Source organism: Salvelinus alpinus, chromosome 10, assembly GCF_045679555.1.
Source record: "Salvelinus alpinus chromosome 10, SLU_Salpinus.1, whole genome shotgun sequence".
In the NCBI taxonomy this organism is placed as follows: Eukaryota; Metazoa; Chordata; class Actinopteri; order Salmoniformes; family Salmonidae; genus Salvelinus; species Salvelinus alpinus.
Window position 1 is genome coordinate 21,760,107 of NC_092095.1, and position 21,829 is coordinate 21,781,935.

General features: G+C 41.9%; 1 protein-coding gene across 6 annotated transcripts in view; it reads right to left on the bottom strand.

The window, feature by feature from the left end:
* Window positions 1-21,829, bottom strand: part of LOC139531721 (A-type potassium channel modulatory protein DPP6-like) — a 341,641-nt gene that overhangs the window by 73,320 nt on the left and 246,492 nt on the right. For all 6 annotated transcript variants that reach the window (XM_071328431.1, XM_071328433.1, XM_071328432.1 and 3 more), the window contains one exon: window positions 11,833-11,947. In XM_071328431.1, the coding sequence (XP_071184532.1) occupies window positions 11,833-11,947 (115 nt within the window). The remainder of the gene's footprint in view (window positions 1-11,832; window positions 11,948-21,829) is intronic.

The following is a 21,829-nucleotide window of genomic DNA, read 5'->3' on the forward strand; positions in this document are numbered from 1 at the left end:
CTTCAGTGACAATGCTATTCAAAACACTGACGAAATACATGAGTATTTTCAACACATTGTGATCTGCAATTACATCTTCACCACTTCTCTTTACACTGTCCTGTCAGGGTGATGTACTATACTTCTCAAGAAATGAATATTAAGACTAAAGCCCTCTAGGCTCTGGTTAAGATCAGTAGATGATCTGATCAGTTCAATGGGCTGTTGTATTTACACTAGATGTCTGGGGTAGACCGAATTAATTTCCTCATAATTCAAACCATATGATCTGATCGCATGAGCTCTCCGTCTGCAGTGCGACTCTTTTTCAGATATTCATATCAGGGCTGAAAAAAGAGCTTAATGCAATAACCGATTTGTTTTATTTGGTTTCCATAGCGGAGATATTCACTCACTTGGAGAGAAGAAGGAGGTGGTCTGTAGATGAGGGAATTGTAGCTAAACCTTGTAGCGAATATTTACAGTAGTGACTCTTCTACTGCAGGACATGGACATCTGATGAAGACCAATGTAATGCATATGAAAGGTCATAGGACAAATTAAATGTTTAAAGGAATCATCAAATATTGCTTTTAGAATTCACTTAATCAAACAAGCGTTTTGAGGTCAGTTTATTGCTGAGTGAAGTGACACTAAGTTTAGAAGCAACCTGAGACAAAATCATATTTTCGGTACCAAAACCCCATCACTTGATGCTCTCGCACAGGTTGCAATAATAGAAGCAATCTTTTCTGCCCTTTTATTACATAGAAGTACTACTTCAGAACAGATAACAATGTTAGGTCAGAAAACCTCAACCTTTCTTTATTGTGTCCAAAGGCAAAGTCAGAGAAAAGTGCATTTGAAGATAAAATAGTAAAACCATTTAAGCTGTTCCCCTGGGTTTTTAAAGTAACGGCGTTCGGCGCTAAACGCTAACCTTGTTTGGCCAAGACAGTTAGAATTATTTTCTAGTCTTGAATCTGTGCTAGCATGCTGAGCTCTGGAGCCCCACCGTGTGCGGAGCTGGGGGAGAGATGAGGCGAAGAGATGAAGAAGGAGATGAAACCAGCATGGGGTCTGGCTACCCGTTGGGGATGGCCTATTAAATATGCTTGGGCTTTTTTCCGTTACTGGTTCAATCATATCTTTCCTCCACCATCCACCCCCTCCCTACCTGCAATGAGATAAATATTAATATGTTCTGCATCTTAAATTCACAAGCGTGCTGGAGCTTAATAGCTATTTAAGACGTGTGCAAGAGTGATGTGAGTGTGGCGCCATGAAGGTGTGCATGGGAATGTAGGAGGGTGAGAGAGGTGGAAAAGGCACACCGAGAAGAAGGTTAGTGTTTTTTGCCATAAATCTTGTTCTGGAGGCAACTCTGCAGAGTGTTCCTAAAATCAGATTTTAAACCTAACCCTAAAATCATTTTTGTTTTCCAGATTTTTTACAATATAGCCAATTTTGACTTTGCAGATGGCCCATTTAGCGGAAATCGCTCAGTTCCACCTTCAGGACAAGACTCATCTCAATAAACGTCAACCTTCAGGGAAAAGCATGTACACAGATAAATATTCATTGTCATCGTGGTCATTCAACACATGCATACTTTCACAAATGAAAAGATTATGCAATCACACACACACACACACACACACACACACACACACACACACACACACACACACACACACACACACACACACACACACACACACACACACACACACACACACACACACACACACACACACACACACACACACACACACACACACACACACACACACACACAAAGAGCTGGGTCTGAGGACAATTGTTCCTACAGAGTCTCTTATGTCACATCTTTCCCTGTTCCCTTGGTGATAATGTCCGTGTTCAGAAATGCGTCTTTCCTCCCTTGTTTCCTGGAGGTAAACACAGATCTATAAGTGACTGTATAGATGAAAGCAAGGTTATCACCCTCTTACTGTCACTTAAAAAAAAAAAATTCTCCCCAATTTCGTGGTATCCAATTGATAGTTACGGTCTTGTCCCATCGTAGCAACTCTCGTACGGACTCAGGAGAGGCGAAGGTCGAGAGCCGTGCGTCCTCCGAAACACAACCCAGCCGAGCCGCACTGCTTCTTGACACAATGCCCGCTTAACCCAGAAGCCAGCCGCACCAGTGTGTCAGAGGAAACACCCGTACACCTGGCAACCGTGTCAGCGTGCATTGCGCCTGGCCCGCCACAGGAGTCGCTAGAGCGTGATGGGACAAGAACATCCCTGCCGGCCAAACCCTCCCCTAACCTGGACGACGCTGGGCCAATTGTGTGCCGCCCCATGGGTCTCCCGGTTGCGGCCGGCTGCGACAGAGACTGGACTCGAACAAGGATCTCTAGTGGCACAGCTAGCACTACGATGCAGAGCCTTAGACCACTGTGCTACTCGGGAGGCCCCTACTGACACAAATCTAATCAATTAAAATCAGTGATTACTTCAAGAAAGGTAGAGGAAGGATGCATTGCTGAATTATTTGAACAAGGCCAGTCCCTTCACCAAGACAGCTCACGGGAGGTTCCGAGACAATCTACACATGAGTCCTCTCAAAGGATCACCACGCAAGCAGTCACAACCAATGTGTTGTGGCCGCCTGTCGCGCCCAATTTGAACACAAGACTCTGTGCCACACATGTTCCCTCTCCGGGGATTTCAGAAGCAAATTGCCTTATTAACACACACCAACGCGCAGTCACACCAACACAAAAGTGGTCCCTGTAACCCAATCATACTGCATCTGTGTTGGAATGTACATGGATTGGATGTTTGTAAAAATGTTACATAAATTGTATGTTGTGTATGTCAATGTGTGTGCATTTGTGAGCGTGTGTGTGTGTCTGTGTGTGCATCTACTTAAGACTGGAGGTCTGTTGAGATTTGAGTTCCTAATTGTGTTACAAGAGTTAAGGAAACATTTTTTACAAGCCATATCAGCTTTCCTTTATCAGGAACTATAACCTGCAGCCATATTAATATAAAAAAATGATATGACAGAGTTATATTATTATATATTATGAGCGTCAATCTCTTACAGATAATAGACCAAAAATGAACAGGAAATAAAAACAAACAGAAGGCAACTGAAACCACATAAAACCCATGTATTTTCCTCCTCCAAACATCCAGAAATAACACTTTCTTGGAATTCTAGCCAGCCTGCCACTTGAGTTCTGTATGATTGCAGGGGTCAGTGTACAGTGACAGAAGTACCTATTCTAGGCCAGTAACTGCCTTTCCCAGGAAGAGCTGGAGACAAGGGGTATACAAGAGCAGCAGCTCCAATGACTGGATGGGTATATTTTCTCCTCTGACGACCTCAATGAGCTGTCAGCATGTCAGTTAATCAGTCAGAATGTCAGCCAGTCAGTCAGCATGTCAGCCAGTCAGTCAGCATATCAGCCAGTCAGTCAGTCAGCATGTCACTCCTCAGTCACAGAAATACTCCAACCCCCGAAAGACAGTGGAGAAACCTTGACCCACTTGTATTGACGTAGAGAGCATGTGCCATCCCTGTGGTACAGATCGATCTGTGACTTGTCATTGTGAGTGAAGAGGGAAGTTAAGGTTGTGAAAACAAAATGCTTGTCAGGAGCCAGTGTTTTTACCCTGATGTTTGGCGGGGGAAACATGTATCAACAAACTTCTGTTCGTGAGTGGGAGAAGACCTGCCATCTCAATGCATAACCACATTCATCCTCCTTTACTGTAACTCTGGGGTACAGATGGATCAGTTGTCTTGTTTTAATGACTATTTTCTGCAATGAGCAGTACAGAATAGTTTCAGAATAGCAAGGGGCGTGTTACCAGGTGGAAGCAGTGATTTTGCTGCAGGATCTATTTGCACAACTGAACTACAGGTTGTGCAGTATGTTCAGGGAATTGGACTCCCATCTCAGAAACATAATCCTTAAAAAATACACCACACTCAGTCAAAGCAATGTATTGGTCTTCAAGGAATCACTTTAAATAATTGGAGAAAGCCAGATGAAGAACAGAAGTGCAGAATCACTCAGCCCCATCATCCGCTATTTGTTTTGGGTTGTTGTGCATAGCTAATTAATCCACAAAGTTTCCTAAAGCCTCTTTTTATTAACCAAGGGATTTTTTATAATACCATTTGATCAAATAGCCCTCCAAACGCCCAGGAATGGGCAGTCTGTGAGAGCCCAGTGGGATTCCGTTTGTGAAAAGACTTGGACCATAAACGCGAGTTCTGCTTGGGCACACTGTAGGAGTTGTGAGGGAGGCGGGGGAGGATTTAGGGAGGGATGCAAGCTGGAGATGCCACCTGTCCAGTCTCCACAGCCCCTTCGGACTCCCACTGTCCCTCTCTGTTCCAGAAGGCAGGCCAGTACTGGCAACCCAAATGGACAGAGGGTGTGAGGGAGTCTGAGACTAGAAAAGGCAAAGGCAGAGGGGAACAGTTTGTGCCAGAATATGGTTTAGCACTGCCAACTCCAGACACGTTGCCCCAGACGGCGTTCGATCCCCGGATACTCCATGAAGCCTGTCACTTTCACCTCTACATTTCCCCTCACAGCAGTTTCAAAAATACAGCTCTTAAAATATGAGAGGAAGAGGAGGAGAACAGTTCACAACTACAGTAGGTGCTGACAAGGTGTGAGACCCTTTGGCATCTGGTACAGTACAGTACTCTAGTGCTGCAGCTTAAGTTGGTCTATTGTACTCCATCTACCACTGGGTAGTTCACTACAGATTCAGTTACCTGTAAACTACTATGGATTGAGAATTGTGCTAATGAAAGGTTGAATGTCTTCTGTGCTTTATGCCTTTCACGGTAAGCCATATAACTCATGCTCATAACTAATTTCTCTTCGATACAGTTGGTTTGGTGGGCCCATTCATCGGATGAAAAATATTGAGGGGGATATTGAAAAACTATAGTATATTTTAGGATGCTAAATCAAGGTTTCAAAAAGTCCAGATAAAACTGATAGGAAATACAGTATGCCCACATATTGACTGTAAAGACTCCACCAGTAGAAGTAATTAAAAGAACACAGCAGCCCTACATGGTAATGAGTGTTAGTGATTAACAATGTGATTAGCCAGTTCCACATGGGATTTGACATCCAAATGAACATATTTTATCAAAGCTAAATTACAGATTCGAAACACTGAATATACACTATAGTGAAACGTGGGGGGAAGGCTACCTGTTTTGATTATGAAAATATAATAATAGACATAGGAAAAATTACAGTTATCCATTTTCTTCACAAGATTAAGAAAATGACTTAAGGATCTGGTTGAATGTCAAAAGTTATTTTTAATCGACTTCAAGCAAAACATTCAAAAGCAAAGTTGCAGTCATCTTCTTGACCTGATCCCATTCCAGGGGGAACTATTTGTAATAATTACCAGTCATGTCAATACTTAACCAAGGAAAACTGATTATTGTCTCAGAAACTTGGTTATACCTCCAATATATTGGCAGTTATAGTGATCAATATGGCTTCTCCTGAATATAAAAGCACTTCAAGGAGCTCCATGAGCTAAAAAAAAGATGGCCTATTGATTTGCTTTTCATGTAAATCTTCCCAAACAGATCTTAAAGGTCATTCTGACTGTTAGAGAAGCTAAGAGTGGCTTCAGAAGAAAGACCAGGGAGTCCAGGTCTATGGAAAATATATGTGAGCCTTCTGCGAATGTCACCGCTTATTTAATTTTTTTATTTATTTCACCTTTATTTAACCAGGTAGGCAAGTTGAGAACAAGTTCTCATTTACAATTGCGACCTGGCCAAGATAAAGCAAAGCAGTTCGACACATACAACAACACAGAGTTACACATGGAGTAAAACAAACATACAGTCAATAATACAGTAGAAAAATAAGTCTATATACAATGTGAGCAAATGAGGTGAGATAAGGGAGTTAAGGCAAAAAAAGGCCATGGTGGCAAAGTAAATACAATATAGCAAGTAAAACACTGGAATGATAGATTTGCAGTGGAAGAATGTGCAAAGTAGAAGGGCAGTCAGGTCTGGAGAGAACCATGGGCTATATCTGTTCCTGGTTCTAAATTTCTTGAATGGGGCATGCTTATTTAACTTCTTTGGGGTACCCCCGCTTCTTCTCAATTTCCGCCTAAAGACATACCCTAATCTAACTGCCTGTAGCTCAGGCCCAGGAGCAAGGATAATTCATATTCTTGGTATCATTTGAAAGGAAACACTCTGAATTTTGTGGAAATGTGAATTGAATGTAGGAGAATATAACACAATAGATCTGGTAGAAGAAAATACAAGGAAATAAACATACGTTTTCTGTTTTTTATTGTTGCTGCATCATCTTTCAAATGACCAAGAACAGCCAAACATACAGATAGGATGCTGTGGATGATTTGAATGAAGAACATAAGATGGCAACAATAGCTGAGCAAAGTTTTAGACAGATAACTTCAAAAATGAGTGAGCTACATGACATTGAGCATGAAGTCACGCAGGTGTCCCACACAAATGTACCCAAATGTACCCAAGTGGCCGAATTGGTACAGTGATACATTTTGAAGGAAATAACTATATACAAAATACATAAATGCTATTCTAACACACACCAACAAAATAAATATATATGAAAATAATAATAAAATAAATAAATAATAATAAACAAACAAATAACAAGGGTAACTATTTACACATTTTCTATTTACAATATTGTATATTTTATAAATAAATAAATAGATAAATATTGTGAAGACCCTCAGTCCTCTACACAATATTGTGCTGCTGGTGCCATGGCCCATAGCAGTCTCTTTCTGCTGTAAAGCAGAGGCTTACTGAACAGGTGGTGCAGGTGATGGGGCATTTCCTGTGACAAAGGGCACAACGTCTCCTCCCCACTGGGCCCTTTTTGCCCTGAGGCACATTCATGCCTGCAGAGATGAATCTGGGCAGGTGAACACCACTGGTTGACGGAGCAGAAGGTGCTGCAGTGGACTTGCTGCAGCTAGCAAGCTCTTGGATGAGCAGCTCCCTGAAGGCTAGCTGTGAGATGGGGGGCTGTCTCTATCAATTTCCTCTATAATTTGGGTTAAATCTGTATACCTAGACTTTGTTTTAGCTTTTCCTGATTTATTCACCATAATTTAAATATATAAACTTGTTGAAAATGCGATTGAATATGTACTACTATGCGTAACACTCGTGGCTCCGTCAAGTAGGATTTGCAATGGCGAATGAACCTCTTTTACGCCAGAGTTTACGACAAAGGCTGGTCTTCAAACGTATATCCATTACATATTGTCGTTTACCTCAGCTCATTGGCTATCCTCAAAGCTAGATTTCAAGATGATCAGTGGTCATTGGGCCAAAATACAGTCAATCAACGATAGACCGGTCCTACCATTGGTGCGCAATGAGGTCATTGATTGGTGTCTTCAAATCGGTTTGTTTCGGTCAATACGTCCCGGGAAAAGAGCCATCATGTATGGTTGTGTTAGTAACAACCAGAGGATTGCAATGAAACCAACCATGACTGGATAAACGTTTGTTTAGTGTGTGTAATTACCATGAATGCTTCGTCCAAAGTTGAATGAGAGGGAAATCACAATGCAAACGGTTTACAAATGTTTCGTGTTAGGCTATAAAAATGTATTTTATCAAACAAAACGAACATTCACTGTGCAGTTAGGACACTTGGCATTGCCACCAGAGGAAGATCTTCAATGGTAAGCGATTTATTTTATTGTTATTTCTGACTTTCGTGACGCTAATGCTTGGTTGGAAAATGCTAGTAATACTTGTGTATGTGGGGCGCCGTCCTCAGAAAATCGCATGTTTGCTTTTGCAGTAAACCTTTTTGAAATCTGACACAGCGGCTGGATTAATAAGATGTTCATCTTTTAAATGATGTAAGATAAATGTATTTACAAGAATGTTTAATGCAACGAATGGTGTATTTAAAATGTTAGCTCTCTGCAGTTTCACCGGATGCTGGCCTGGTGGGACGTTAGCGTCTCACCTACCCTAGAGAAGTTAAGATGGTGAGGAAGGCATTTAAAAAAAAAAAAACAGGCATCCTCTACTGATGGGATGAGGTCAATATCCTTCCAGGATACCCGGGCCAGGTCGATTAGAAAGGCCTGCTCGCTGAAATGTTTCAGGGAGCGTTTGACAGTGATGAGTGGAGGTCGTTTGACCGCTGACCCATTACGGATGCAGGCAATGAGGCAGTGATCGCTGAGATCTTGGTTGAAAACAGCAGAGGTGTATTTAGAGGGCAAGTTGGTTAAGATGATATCTATGAGGGTGCCCGTGTTTACGGCTTTGGGGTGGTACCTGGTAGGTTCATTGATAATTTGTGTGAGATTGAGGGCATCAAGCTTAGATTGTAGGATGGCTGGGGTGTTAAGCATGTCCCAGTTTAGGTCACCTAGCAGCACGAGCTCTGAAGATAGATGGGGGGCAATCAGTTCACATATGGTGTCCAGAGCACAGCTGGCGGCAGAGGGTGGTCTATAGCAGGCGGCAACGGTGAGAGACCTGTTTATAGAGAGGTGGATTTTTAAAAGTAGAAGTTCAAATTGTTTGGGTACAGACCTGGATAGTAGGACAGAACTCTGCAGGCTATCTCTGCAGTAGATTGCAACACCGCCCCTTTTGGCCGTTCTATCTTGTCTGAAAATGTTGTAGTTAGGGAGATTAGGGAGATGGAGATTTCAGAATTTTTGGTGGTCTTCCTAAGCCAGGATTCAGACACGGCTAGGACATCCGGGTTGGCAGAGTGTGCTAAAGCAGTGAATAAAACAAACTTAGGGAGGAGGCTTCTAATGTTAACATGCATGAAACCAAGGCTATTACGGTTACAGAAGTCATCAAAAGAGAGCGCCTGGGGAATAGGAGTGGAGCTAGGCACTGCAGGGCCTGGATTCACCTCTACATCACCAGAGGAACAGAGGAGGAGTAGGATAAGGGTACGGCTAAAATCTATGAGAATTGGTCGTCTAGGACGTCTGGAACAGAGAGTAAAAGGAGCAGGTTTCTGGGGGCGATAAAATAGCTTCAAGGTATAATGTACAGACAAAGGTATGGAAGGATGTGAATACAGTGGAGGTAAACCTAGGCATTGAGTGATAATGAGAGAGATATTGTCTCTAGAAACATCATTGAAACCAGGTGATGTCATCGCATGTGTGGTTGGTGGAACTGAAAGGTTGGATAAGGTATAATGAGCAGGGCTAGAGGCTCTACAGTGAAATAAGCCAATAAACACTAACCAGAACAGCAATGGACAAGGCATATTGACATTAAGGAGAGGCATGCTTAGCCGAGTGATCATAAGGGTCCAGTGAGTAGTGAGGTTGGTTGTGGTCACGGCGATTCAGACAGCTAGCAAGCTGGCAGAGGATGGAGGTCTGTTTTTAGCCACCTTGTGCGTTTCCATCGGTAGATTAGTGGGGTTCAGTGTGGTAGAGGGGAACAATCCAATTGGCAAAATAGATATAGTTATAGTGACCCAAGAAAATAGTCCGATAGACCTATTCAGATAGCAGCCGATAAGACAACTAACGATTAGCGGGCCGCAGATGGGCGTTCAGGTTACGTCGCGACGGAGGGGCCATTTGGATAACTCCATCGGGCAGATAACGTCGGTAGTCCAGTCGTGAAGGCCCGGTGGGGCTCCGTATCGGCAGTAAAACGGGTCCGGATAGGTGATTGTAGCCCAGGAGTGGCTGATGGAACTCTTCAGCTGGCTAGCTATAATTGATGTTTGCTCCGAGACCGACGTAAGCCAATAGTCACTCGGATAGCAGCTAGCTAGCTGCAAGATCCAGGTGTAAATGTCCAGAGTGTAACGGACGTCGTCGGGAGAAGGAGAAGAGGACCAAGGTGCAGCGTGGTAAGTGTTCATATTTTAAATCAAATAAACTGAACACTAAACAAAACAACAAAAGACGACAAACGAACAGTTCTGTAAGGTGACGACACACACTAAAGAAAATAATCACCCACAACTCAGTGGGAAAACAGGCTACCTAAATATGGTTCTCAATCAGAGACAACGATAGACAGCTGCCTCTGATTGAGAACCACACACGGCCAAACACAAAGAAATAGACAACATAGACATACAAATATAGAATGCCCACCCACATCACAACCTGACCAAACAAAAAATAGAAACATACAAAGCAATCTATGGTCAGGGCGTGACACTGAGCTTGCGGTAGAAATCCGGGGATATGGAGAGAAAATAGGTCCGGTATGCTCTGGTCTGAGTCGCTTTGTACAAAACTGGCGATAGCTTTTCGAGCTAAAGGATAGCTGATGACCGCCAACCGTGGTTAGCTGAATACTAACGTTAGCCAGTGAACTGGCTAGCTTCTGGCTAGCTTCTGTTGTGGATTTCAGATTTGAGGTGAATAATATATATATATTTTAATTGGTGAGGCGGGTTGCAGGAGTGTTTTAAAGTTGAGTTTTTAGAAGAAAAAAATAATATATATAAAAAGATATGCGAAGAAAATATGTAAATATATATATACACGGGACACGACAAGACGAGGACAAATGACGTCTGACTGCTATGCCATCTTGGAATTAAAAGGATAGAAGCAAGTATAGAAGCAAGTCCGCAGAGGCGTAGCGCAGTTTTGTGCGGCGCTCGCAAAAAAATATGACTATTCATTTTTTTTAGGATCTTTTCCTTTGCCATGGGGCAGAGAGAAAAATGTGCCATTTTATAGCTAATCTCATGCTATTTTACGTATTTTCCCATGAGGCTGAGAGAAAATACTTGCCTGGCTACCCAAAGTTCTTGCTCCGGCCAAACGCTACGCCACGCCCACGGACGTTAGCTTCTTCTCCGCAATGAGTCTGGTTCTGAGTACCTCCCCGACGATTTCTAGAATGCAAACACATTCTAACCGTTCTGATTGGTCCCAGAAACCGATGGGTTGTGCCAGACCAATAACACACGTGGGTAAAGCGGCCTTTTGAAAATGTGTCATTGGCTTACTCTGATTGGTTAGAGATGATCCAATTGCTCATACTTTTGTTTTGTACAACACCCCTCATTTTGACATCACCACAAACAACTTCAATGTTGGCAGTCTCAGACTGAAGTATGTAGTGAACATAGAGTTACGTAAGAATTCAGTTTGAGTCGCAAGGCATAGAAAATGTTGCCGTTTTAGAGCTAATTTCCTGCTAATCTTCACATTTTGCCATGAGGCTGAGAGAAAATGTAGCAGTTTTAAAGATAATTTCCTGTAATTCCCCCTAAAAATCATGGCTTGTGAAGTTTTCATATGCTATCTGGGGGGCCGAACTCCCCCCTCCCCAATAATAATAATAATTGAATAGATCTTGCAGGGGCTGCGGGGGTTTGTGCTATGCCAGTGAGGGTCTGGGTATAAATATATGCTACTGTGTGTGACGGTTTTATAAGTATACCTGTGAGAGACTGGGGCACTATATGTAACACTGTAAATTGTGTTTGTGTAAGTGTTTGTGAGAAAGTGCACATACGCAGGACTCTCCAACTACATGCAGTGAATATGTTTTGTGGTTACGGGAGAGTACAAGGCAACTGCACTGCACCTATCAGAGCAATACTCTGAGACATGTAAGACATTGTGACCCAGGGTGCATGTTAGAAAAAATCTGTCGATGTGCTCTTGAGCAAGGCACTTAACCCTAATTTGCTCCAGGGGCGCCATACTACTATGGCTGACCCTGTACAACAACACGTGTATTGTTCAACACGTGTATTGTTGTGTTTTTTCCTTTTATACCATATCGTACGGGAGTCTTCCCTCCCCTCCTTTCCACTCCCCACCTACCTGGTGTCAGCAGGATGACCGAGGTGACGATCAGGGAGCAGATGACCAGAATGACCAACAGGGCGATCGCAATTCCCTTCCAGTTCCTCTGAGGAGGGTTACTCCCCACCAGCTCCTGGTCAGACAAAACAGACAGAGAGAAACACACGGTCAGAAAGAGAAAGAGAGGAGATAGAAAATCAGGAAAGGAGAGTGAACAAGGTGAGTGAACAAGAGAAAGGTTGTGGAGAGGAAGAGAAGCAAAGGGAGAAAGAAATGAGAAGTGGGTAAGGGAGAGAGATAATGGAGTGATACTGTCTATTAGTATAAATAGTAGGGGGGAAGAGGAAGTGAGAAAAATTTACACAAATAACTAATAAAAGAGAATGGAAGGAAGGAGGGAGGGAGGGAGGGGGAGAGAAAGGTGGATAACTAAAATGGATGGGTCAGTCAAGGACAAGTGTGGACTACGGAAACACCACAAATTCTCAAGTAGAATCGCCATGAGCAAAAGCCAGGAGGAGGAATGGAGGAGATGTGTGTGTGTGGGGGGGTTCTCAATGAGGCAAGGTGTCAGCGGCCATCACTGGCAAACGAATGTGACAGATAAAAAATGAGCTTTCGGAATATTGGTAACTTTGGTGGGTGAACGCCGTCAAGAGGCTTTTTGTTCGAAAAATGATTTCAAATTATGGTGCAACCTTGAGCCATGTTTTGGGAGAAAACAAATGAATTATATATTCAAGGTTTAATATTGTCTTAAGTGCAAAATAAATGTTAAAGTATCAATTTGACAAACGGTCCCTGCTGGGTATGGAGTGAGTGTAATGAGAAAAGGGTTTTCAGCCTTCCCCTTTTTGCACCAATAATAATCCTTATTATTGATGATTTTGGAAAAAAATGATTATGCCAGTACAATTATGATTGATAGTGGTAGCACTGAATAGATCTGTCCTCATAAATCTATTGAGGCTTATACCTGAACAACAGCAGCATCATCAACAACAACATGAAACATTGGCTTACATCAAAAAAATCTGAAACAAAGATGAAAAGAAAGTTGGACATTTCTATAGTTCAAGTCCAATAAACAAAAACAACCAAGCTAGAGGAGTCTTTTAAAAGGTCATTGAAAGCCTAAAACATTAGCTGCATTAATAACTTTCTAATTAGTTTACGGTAGGGGGGGTACAAAGTCCTGAGCAGAGGACGTGCAGAGAGGATCTGTGGCTAAGGTCTTAATCAATAGACCCCCCCCCCACCCCCCCCCACCACCACCACCACCAGACACACAAACACACGCTCTGGAACAGAGTGGGCTGGTCTACGAGGTAAGCCTTTTAGTGACCTCTTTCCCTCCTTAATTGAATGGAGTGGCAGACATCATTAGCCTGGAGAGAAGAGGAACAGCAGGGGGCTTTTTACCACACCACCCATTACACACACTCATTAAAACCAGCAACCTGTTTTCCCACAATCCCCGGTGGCACTCTGGCGAAACGGGGGTGCTTTCGCAGGGGTCACTGCCGAGGGCTCGTCACGCCAGGCGGGAGGAGTTAGTGGACTGCGGTGTAAACAACACGGATTCCACAGAACCACCACAAACACACTACAAGTGCCATACTGTTTTAGTTCTATCCAGCCTGAGTAGACCGCTTTAGGATGTAGATACAGTAGGACGCCAGCCAGACATACTGTATCCCTGCCATTGAGCAATCTCGTTTTATCAACTTTTGCTTAAAAGGACATTATACTCCAAAATGAGTGAAAATTAAATGATGTTGACACCATCTGAAATATAATTTCCACTTTAAAAGCATTATAACCATAGCCCAACTGATGCAGCATAGTTGAAGCATTGGGTTGCCCATCTGCATTTACCTAATTGAAAAACCCAAATGCTACAAATATACAGTGCATTCGGAAGTATTCAGACACCTTGAATTTTCCACATTTTGTTACGTTACAGCCTTATTCTAAAATTGATTAAATAGGTTTTTCCCCTCATCAATAACCCATAATGACAACGCAAAAAATGTTTTTTAGGACATTTAGCAAATGTATTAAATAAAAATCTGAAATATAACATTTACATACAGTGGGGAGAACAAGTATTTGATACACTGACAATTTTGCAGGTTTTCCTACTTACAAAGCATGTAGAGGTCTGTCATTTTTATCATAGGTACACTTCAACTGTGAGAGACGGAATCTAAAACAAAAATCCAGAAAATCACATTGTATGATTTTTAAGTAATTAATTTGCATTTTATTGCATGACATAAGTATTTGATACATCAGAAAAGCAGAACTGAATATTTGGTACAGAAACCTTAGTTTGCAATTACAGAGATCATACGTTTCCTGTAGTTCTTGACCAGGTTTGCACACACTGCAGCAGGGATTTTGGCCCACTCCTCCATACAGACCTTCTCCAGATCCTTCAGGTTTCGGGGCTGTCGCTGGGCAATACGGACTTTCGGCTCCCTCCAAAGATTTTCTATTGGGTTCAGGTCTGGAGACTGGCTAGGCCACTCCAGGACCTTGAGATGCTTCTTACGGAGCCACTCCTTAGTTGCCCTGGCTGTGTGTTTCGGGTCGTTGTCATGCTGGAAGACCCAGCCACGACCCATCTTCAATGCTCTTACTGAGGGAAGGAGGTTGTTGGTCAAGATCTCGCGATACATGGCCCCATCCATCCTCCCCTCAATACGGTGCAGTCGTCCTGTCCCCTTTGCAGAAAAGCATCCCCAAAGAATGATGTTTCCACCTCCATGCTTCACGGTTGGGATGGTGTTCTTGGGGTTGTACTCATCCTTCTATTCCTCCAAACACGGCGAGTGGAGTTTAGACCAAAAAGCTCTATTTTTGTCTTATCAGACCACATGACCTTCTCCCATTCCTCCTCTGGATCATCCAGATGGTCATTGGCAAACTTCAGACGGGCCTGGACATGCGCTGGCTTGAGCAGGGGGACCTTGCGTGCGCTGCAGGATTTTAATCCATGACGGCGTAGTGTGTTACTAATGGTTTTCTTTGAGACTGTGGTCCCAGCTCTCTTCAGGTCATTGACCAGGTCCTGCCGTGTAGTTCTGGGCTGATCCCTCACATTCCTCATGATCATTGATGCCCCACGAGGTGAGATCTTGCATGGAGCCCCAGACCGAGGGTGATTGACCGTCATCTTGAACTTCTTCCATTTTCTAATAATTGTGCCAACAGTTGTTGCCTTCTCACCAAGCTGCTTGGCTATTGTCCTGTAGCCCATCCCAGCCTTGTACAGGTCTACAATTTATCCCTGATGTCCTTACACAGCTCTCTGGTCTTGGCCATTGTGGAGAGGTTGGAGTCTGTTTGATTGAGTGTGTGGACAGGTGTCTTTTATACAGGTAACGAGTTCAAACAGGTGCAGTTAATACAGGTAATGAGTGGAGAACAGGAGGGCTTCTTAAAGAAAAACTAACAGGTCTGTGAGAGCCGGAATTCTTACTGGTTGGTAGGTGATCAAATACTTATGTCATGCAATAAAATGCAAATTAATTACTTAAAAATCATACAATGTGATTTTCTGGATTTTTGTTTTAGAGTCCGTCTCTCACAGTTGAAGTGTACCTATGATAAAAATGACAGACCTCTACATGCTTTGTAAGTAGGAAAACCTGCAAAATCGTCAGTGTATCAAATACTTGTTCTCCCCACTGTAAGTATTCAGATCCTTTACTCAGTGCTTTGTTGAAGCACCTTTGGCAGTGATTACAGCCTCGAGTGTTTCCGGTGATTTGGAAAGGCACACACACTTGTCTATATAAGGTCCTACAGTTGACAGTGCATGTCAGAGCAAAAACCAAGCCATGAGGTCAAAGGAAGACAGGATTGTGTCGAGGCACAGATCTGGGGAAGGGTACCAAAAAATGTCTGCAGCATTGAAGGTCCCCAAGAACACAGTGCGCTCCATCATTCTTAAATGGAAGAAGCTTGAAACCACCAACACTCTTCCTAGAGCTGGCCGCCCGGCCAAACTGAGCAGTCGGGGGAGAAGGGCCTTGATCAGGGAGGTGACCAAGAACCCAATGGTCACTCTGACAGAGGTCCAGAGTTCCTCTGTGGAGATGGGAGAACCTTCCAGAAGGACAACCATCACTGCAGGACTCCACCAATCAGGCCTTTATGGTAGAGTGGCCAGATGGAAGCCACTCAGTAAAAGGCACATAGGACTGTCAGACCATGAGAAACAAGATTCTCTAGTCTGATGAAACCAAGATTGAACTCTTCGGCCTGAATGCCAAGTATCACGTCTGGAGGAAACCTGGCACCATCCCTACGGTGAAGCATGGTGGTGGCAGCATCGTGCTGTGGTGATGTTTTTCAGAGGCAGGGACTGGGAGACTAATCAGGATCGAGGGAAAGATGAATGGAGCAAAGTACGGAGAGATCCTTGATGAAAACCTGCTCCAGAGTCCTCAGGACCTCAGACTGGGGTGAAGGTTCACCTTCCAACAGGACAACGACCCTAAGCACACTGCCAAGACAATGTAGGAGTGGCTTCGGGACAAGTCTCTGAATGTCCTTGAGTGGCCCCGCCAGAGCCCAGACTTGAACCCGATCGAACATCTCTGGAGAGACTTGAAAATAGCTGTTCAGCTATGCTCCACATCCAACCTGACAGAGCTTGAGAGGATCTGCGGAGAAGAATGGGAGAAACTCATACCCAAGAAAACTTAAGGCTCTAATCGCTGCCAAAGGTGCTTCAACAAAGTACTGAGTAAAGGGTCTGAATACTTACGTAAATGTGATGTTTCAGTTTTTTATTCTTCATACTAGAGGTCGACCAATTATGATTTTTCAACGCCGATACCGATACCGATTATTGGAGGACAAAAAAAGCCGATACCGATTAATCGGCCGATTAAAAAAAAATATATATATATATATATGTATTTATATATATATATATATATATATATCATACACACACACATTTTTGTAATAATGACAATTGCAACAATACTGAATGAACAATGAACACTTTTATTTTAACTTAATATAATACATAAATAAAATCAATTTAGTCTCAAATAACATGAGAACATATGTTAAAACGAACCACCAGCTTTCATCGGTCTTCAATATTCCCAGTTAAGAAGTTTTGGGTTGTAGTGCAGAAAGCAGAGCTTGTCTGCATGGTCCCCTGTCAGTCTGCTCCTCCGCGAAACACAGACCTTATTTGAAGTAGATCAAGACATTCTCTATGGAAGACATGAACGGTAAAATAACGAAGGAACCCCTTTCAAGTTCAGCCGCAAGTTATTACAGGAATTATAACGCGTCGACTATTTCTCTCTAAACCATATACCTTTGACTAATCCGGAAACTATCACCTCGAAAACAAAACGTTTATTCCGTTCCGTATTTTATCTAACGGGTGGCATCCATGAGTCTAAATATTCCTGTTACATTGCACAACCTTCAATGTTATGTCATAATTACGTACAATTCTGGCAAATTAGTTCGCAAAGAGCCAGGCGGCCCAAACTGTTGCATATACCCTACCTCTGCGTGCAATGAACGCAAGAGAAATGACACAATTTCACCTGGTTAATATTGCCTGCTAACCTGGATTTCTTTTAGCTAAATATGCAGTTTTAAAAAATATATACTTGTGTATTGATTTTAAGAAAGGCATTGATGTTTATGGTTAAGTACACATTGGAGCAATGACAGTCATTGATTGATTGTTTTTTATAAGATAAGTTTAATGCTAGCTAGCAATTTACCTTAGCTTACTGCATTCGCGTAACAGGCAGGCTCCTCGTGGAGTGCAATGTAATCAGGTGTTAGAGCATTGGACTAGTTAACTGTACGGTTGCAAGATTGGATCCCCCGAGCTGACAAGGTTAAAAATATGTCGTTCTGCCCCTGAACGAGCCAGAACGTTCCTAGGCCGTCATTGAAAATAAGAATGTGTTCTTAACTGACTTGCCTAGTTAAATAAAGATTAAATAAAGGTGTATTTAAAATAAATAAATAATAATAATAAATAAAATCGGCAAATCGGTGCCCAAAAATACCGATTTCCGATTGTTATGAAAACATGAAATCGGCCCCGATTAATCGGCCATTCCGATTAATCGGTCGACCTCTACTTCATACATTTGCAAAAAAGGGGTCTGATTATTTCCGAATTCCGAAAGTATTCAAATCCCTTGACTTTTTCCACTTTACGTGACACGTTACGTTACAGCCTTAATCCATAATGGATTAAATCGTTTTTTCCCACAAAAAAAAATCCACCCCAATCTACACAAAACACCTCATAATGACAAAGCAAAAACCTGTTTTTAGAAATGTATATCTAATTTACATAGGTATTCACACCCCTGAGTCAACACTTTGCGTTTGGCAGCGATTACAGCTGGAAGTCTTTCTGGGTAAGTCTCTAAGAGCTTTACAACCCTTAAATTCATGCTGTAACACAACAAAATGCGGAAAAAGTCAAAGGGTATGAATGCTTTCTGAAGGCACTGTACATACTGTGCTGTTACATACTGTCTATCTTCAAGTAAACTACAAGCCAACCATTAACTGTCTTCCCATCAATGCGTTCTGACCGATGCCGAGGCGAACACGCCCATACCAGAAACCTTAGAATAACACAGTCCTTTAGCCCTCCACTACACAGCCAATTATCTTTTCTACATATTTTATATCTGGTTTTAGTCGTTTAAATTTGCACTGCAAATATTTTACCATCCTGAATTGCTATTTTTGTATCACATTTTTTGGAGTGCAAGGATTTAAATATAAGGGAAACCCTGATCGCCCACTGCGTACAGTTAAAGGAGCACTGAGTATGATTTTGCCAATATGAGAGGATAAATATCACACTGTTCTGGAGAACAGATTAGGGAAAGTATTCAGACCCATTGAATTTTTCCATATCTTGTTACGTTACAGCCTTATTCTAAAATGAATTAAATTTAAAAAATCCTCATAAATTTACACACAATACCTCATAATGACAAAGCAAAAACATGTTTTTAGAAATGTTAGCAAATGTATTGAAAATTATATACAGAAGTGTCTTATTTATATATAGGGGAAACCTTGATTGCCCACTGCGTACAGTTAAAGGACCACTGAGGATGATTGTGCCAATATGAGAGGATAAACATCACAATGTTTTGGAGAACAGATTAGGGATTTTACATTAGACCCAATATAATAGACCTGCACTCACCATAACACCGACACAGTAGCATTCAATTGTAACACATCAGGGTTGGCACACACACACACACACAAAATTATTCATAACACACATGAAGAAAGACACTTAAGTCACAGCAGACTCCACAGCTTTAGACATATTCCTCAAACAGAAGAAAACAACTACTTGATAAGATCTTCACCTCTCAGCTTCAGTAGGCAACAGAGAAGCAGAGAGATCAAAGACCGAGAGAATAGAGGGGGTGCATTCTGGTCTGGGTCATGTTTATCAATTGAGACTTTACCCTGGGCAGTACTGCCGGAGTGCCTGGGCCTTGCTTCACACCAGTAACGAGTGCAGGGCTTCTGCTGTGACAAAGCATGAGCGTTGTATTGTAAACAGCCCGTGGGTAGTCACAGCTGACTAAACAAACATCAATATACAAAAACGCTTGCAGGGCTAGGATGATCCAACACTGCAAGACCATTTGAAGTCTTTTAATTTGAGATAATTATGACTGCGGGATGGAGTCAGTCCCCTAGTACTATTTTTCCATGGATATGCTCTCCCGTGAAAGTCAGAATCAGATGTTTACTGTGTTTAGTAGTACATTTAAAAAAAAATACTTTGCCAATTGGTAGAACATGATTGAACTTGCAAATACATTTTAAAGCATATCGCTTTTGCATGCTTGAGTCAACATGTGACTGTCACTAGGTTAAATTGATTTTCGGTGACGAACGATAACACAGCCAAAACGGAGTGACATTTTTAACGGCTAGAAGATATTGGTCAGCCAGGTTATCTGAAAGAAGAAATATATTTCCATCTCTGATCAGTAGAAAGTTTTTTTTTCTCATACTAAGAATTGTACAGCATTTGTGCAATCTAATAAACACCAAATAAACAAGAGGAGGTAGAAATACAGACTTCCCAGCATCAGGTACTATGAGCAGCGAACTTCACTGACAGGTTGTAGTTTAATCAATATTCAACCGCCTTGAGAAAGATGTGTTACTCTAGAGAAGAATGCTAGCTACACTGGAACCTCTCCCTCCATATGAACCTGACATCTCCTATGAAAGCTACTCTGATGCTTCCCAGCCTGTCGACAATATCAGTTCATCTCTGTGTACCTTCCAGCTATATTGAATGAAAGTAGGGGGAGTTTTCAATAATCACTGAATGAATTCTGGTCTGGATTGAGAGTCTGCAATGGTAACGTTCACTGTGCATTAACTCGTGCAGTAAGAGATGGGAGAACAGTGCTGTTCTGGGTATTGTGAAGCCCATCTGATGGAGAATGTTCTCCTGCATTCAAAGCTGCCAGTGTGCCATGGCGTGCATAGCTTCATGAGCTTATTATTCTGAACAGTTGCGATGTCTGAAACTTTGTAGGAGTTGTGTATAGGAGGCTGCATCAATAACGCAAAACCATAAAGTCCTCTTTCCACGGCAGTATTGCCTCAAACTTTGTATTGCCAGTTTTGTAAATTGTATTAGTTTATCCTCTATTTTATTCATGACCATCATTGTATTAATACTGTGGAATTCACCACAGGTTTGGACAAATATATTTCTCCCCCACATATTGTGTAGGGACTACAGAACATGACTTTACACTCAATTTAGAAGAGGCTATACATCAAATTCAGCCACCTGAGACTCCATATAATATAAAACGGGCTATGTAACCCTAACCCTAACCTAACCCTAACTACTGTGACTGAAATTCAATGGTGGAAAAAGTACCCAATTGTCATGCTTGAGTAAAAGTAAATATACCTTAATAGAAATTGACTCAAGTAAGTCACCTAATACTTAAGAAAAAGTCTACATGTATTTGGTTTTAAATATACCTAAGTATCATAAGTAAAAATACAAATAATTTAGGGATGACCACTGATGTTCTCTTGATAAGTGTGTAAATTGGACAATTTTTCTGTCCTGATAAGCATTCAAAATGTAACAAGTACTTTTGGATGTCAGGGAAAATGTATGGAGTAAAAAGTACATTATTTTCTTAAGGAATGTAGTGGAGTAAAAGTTGTCAAAAATATAAATAGTAAAGTACTGATACCCCAAAAAACGAATTAAGTAGTACTTTGAAGTATTTTTACTTAAGTAATTTACACCACTGCTGAAATGCCTTTGCTAAGAAACAGGAAATGTACAGTGTTTCCTTGACATAGTAACAGAGTGGATGCAATAAACAGAAAATACATCAATGCTATTTTCATGTCTTATTATCTTTAATTGTGTCACACACATATGTGTTTATTCAACTGAGTGGGACCTGAACACACCAGTTTCTTTATACATTCAAAGTCGATTTTACACTTGCAGCCTAAGGCTTTGTGATCTCAAAGCATTAAAGAAAGCTTAACTAGCTCGGTCAATTTCCCTATCTAGGGGAGAGGAGGGGCTCAATTTATTCCTGATGCACTCTAATGTGTCTGAAAACGATGTTCAAAGGGTATCGGCCAGGCAGGTCACAAATGCTTGGCAATAACCTACGGAACAGCCTGGGAGGGCCAAGAAAATTATTTTGTGAAGATAAGCCGTCATCCATCTCAAAGAACATGCAATTTGGTGGCAATTTTCCATTTAGTTGGAAAATAAGATCCCACATTAATTTTATGGATTATACTGGACAAAATAGCAGTCGTTTCAAGCCTGCCTTTGTCACAGTCGAGAGAAGAATCTCATTCTCAGTCCATTTGCTCAATTCCTTTATTCTCCTATTCATCTTTTAGCATGTGGACTTCATCAGAGGGTTCCCATGAATAGAAACATTATCCTGAACCTTTT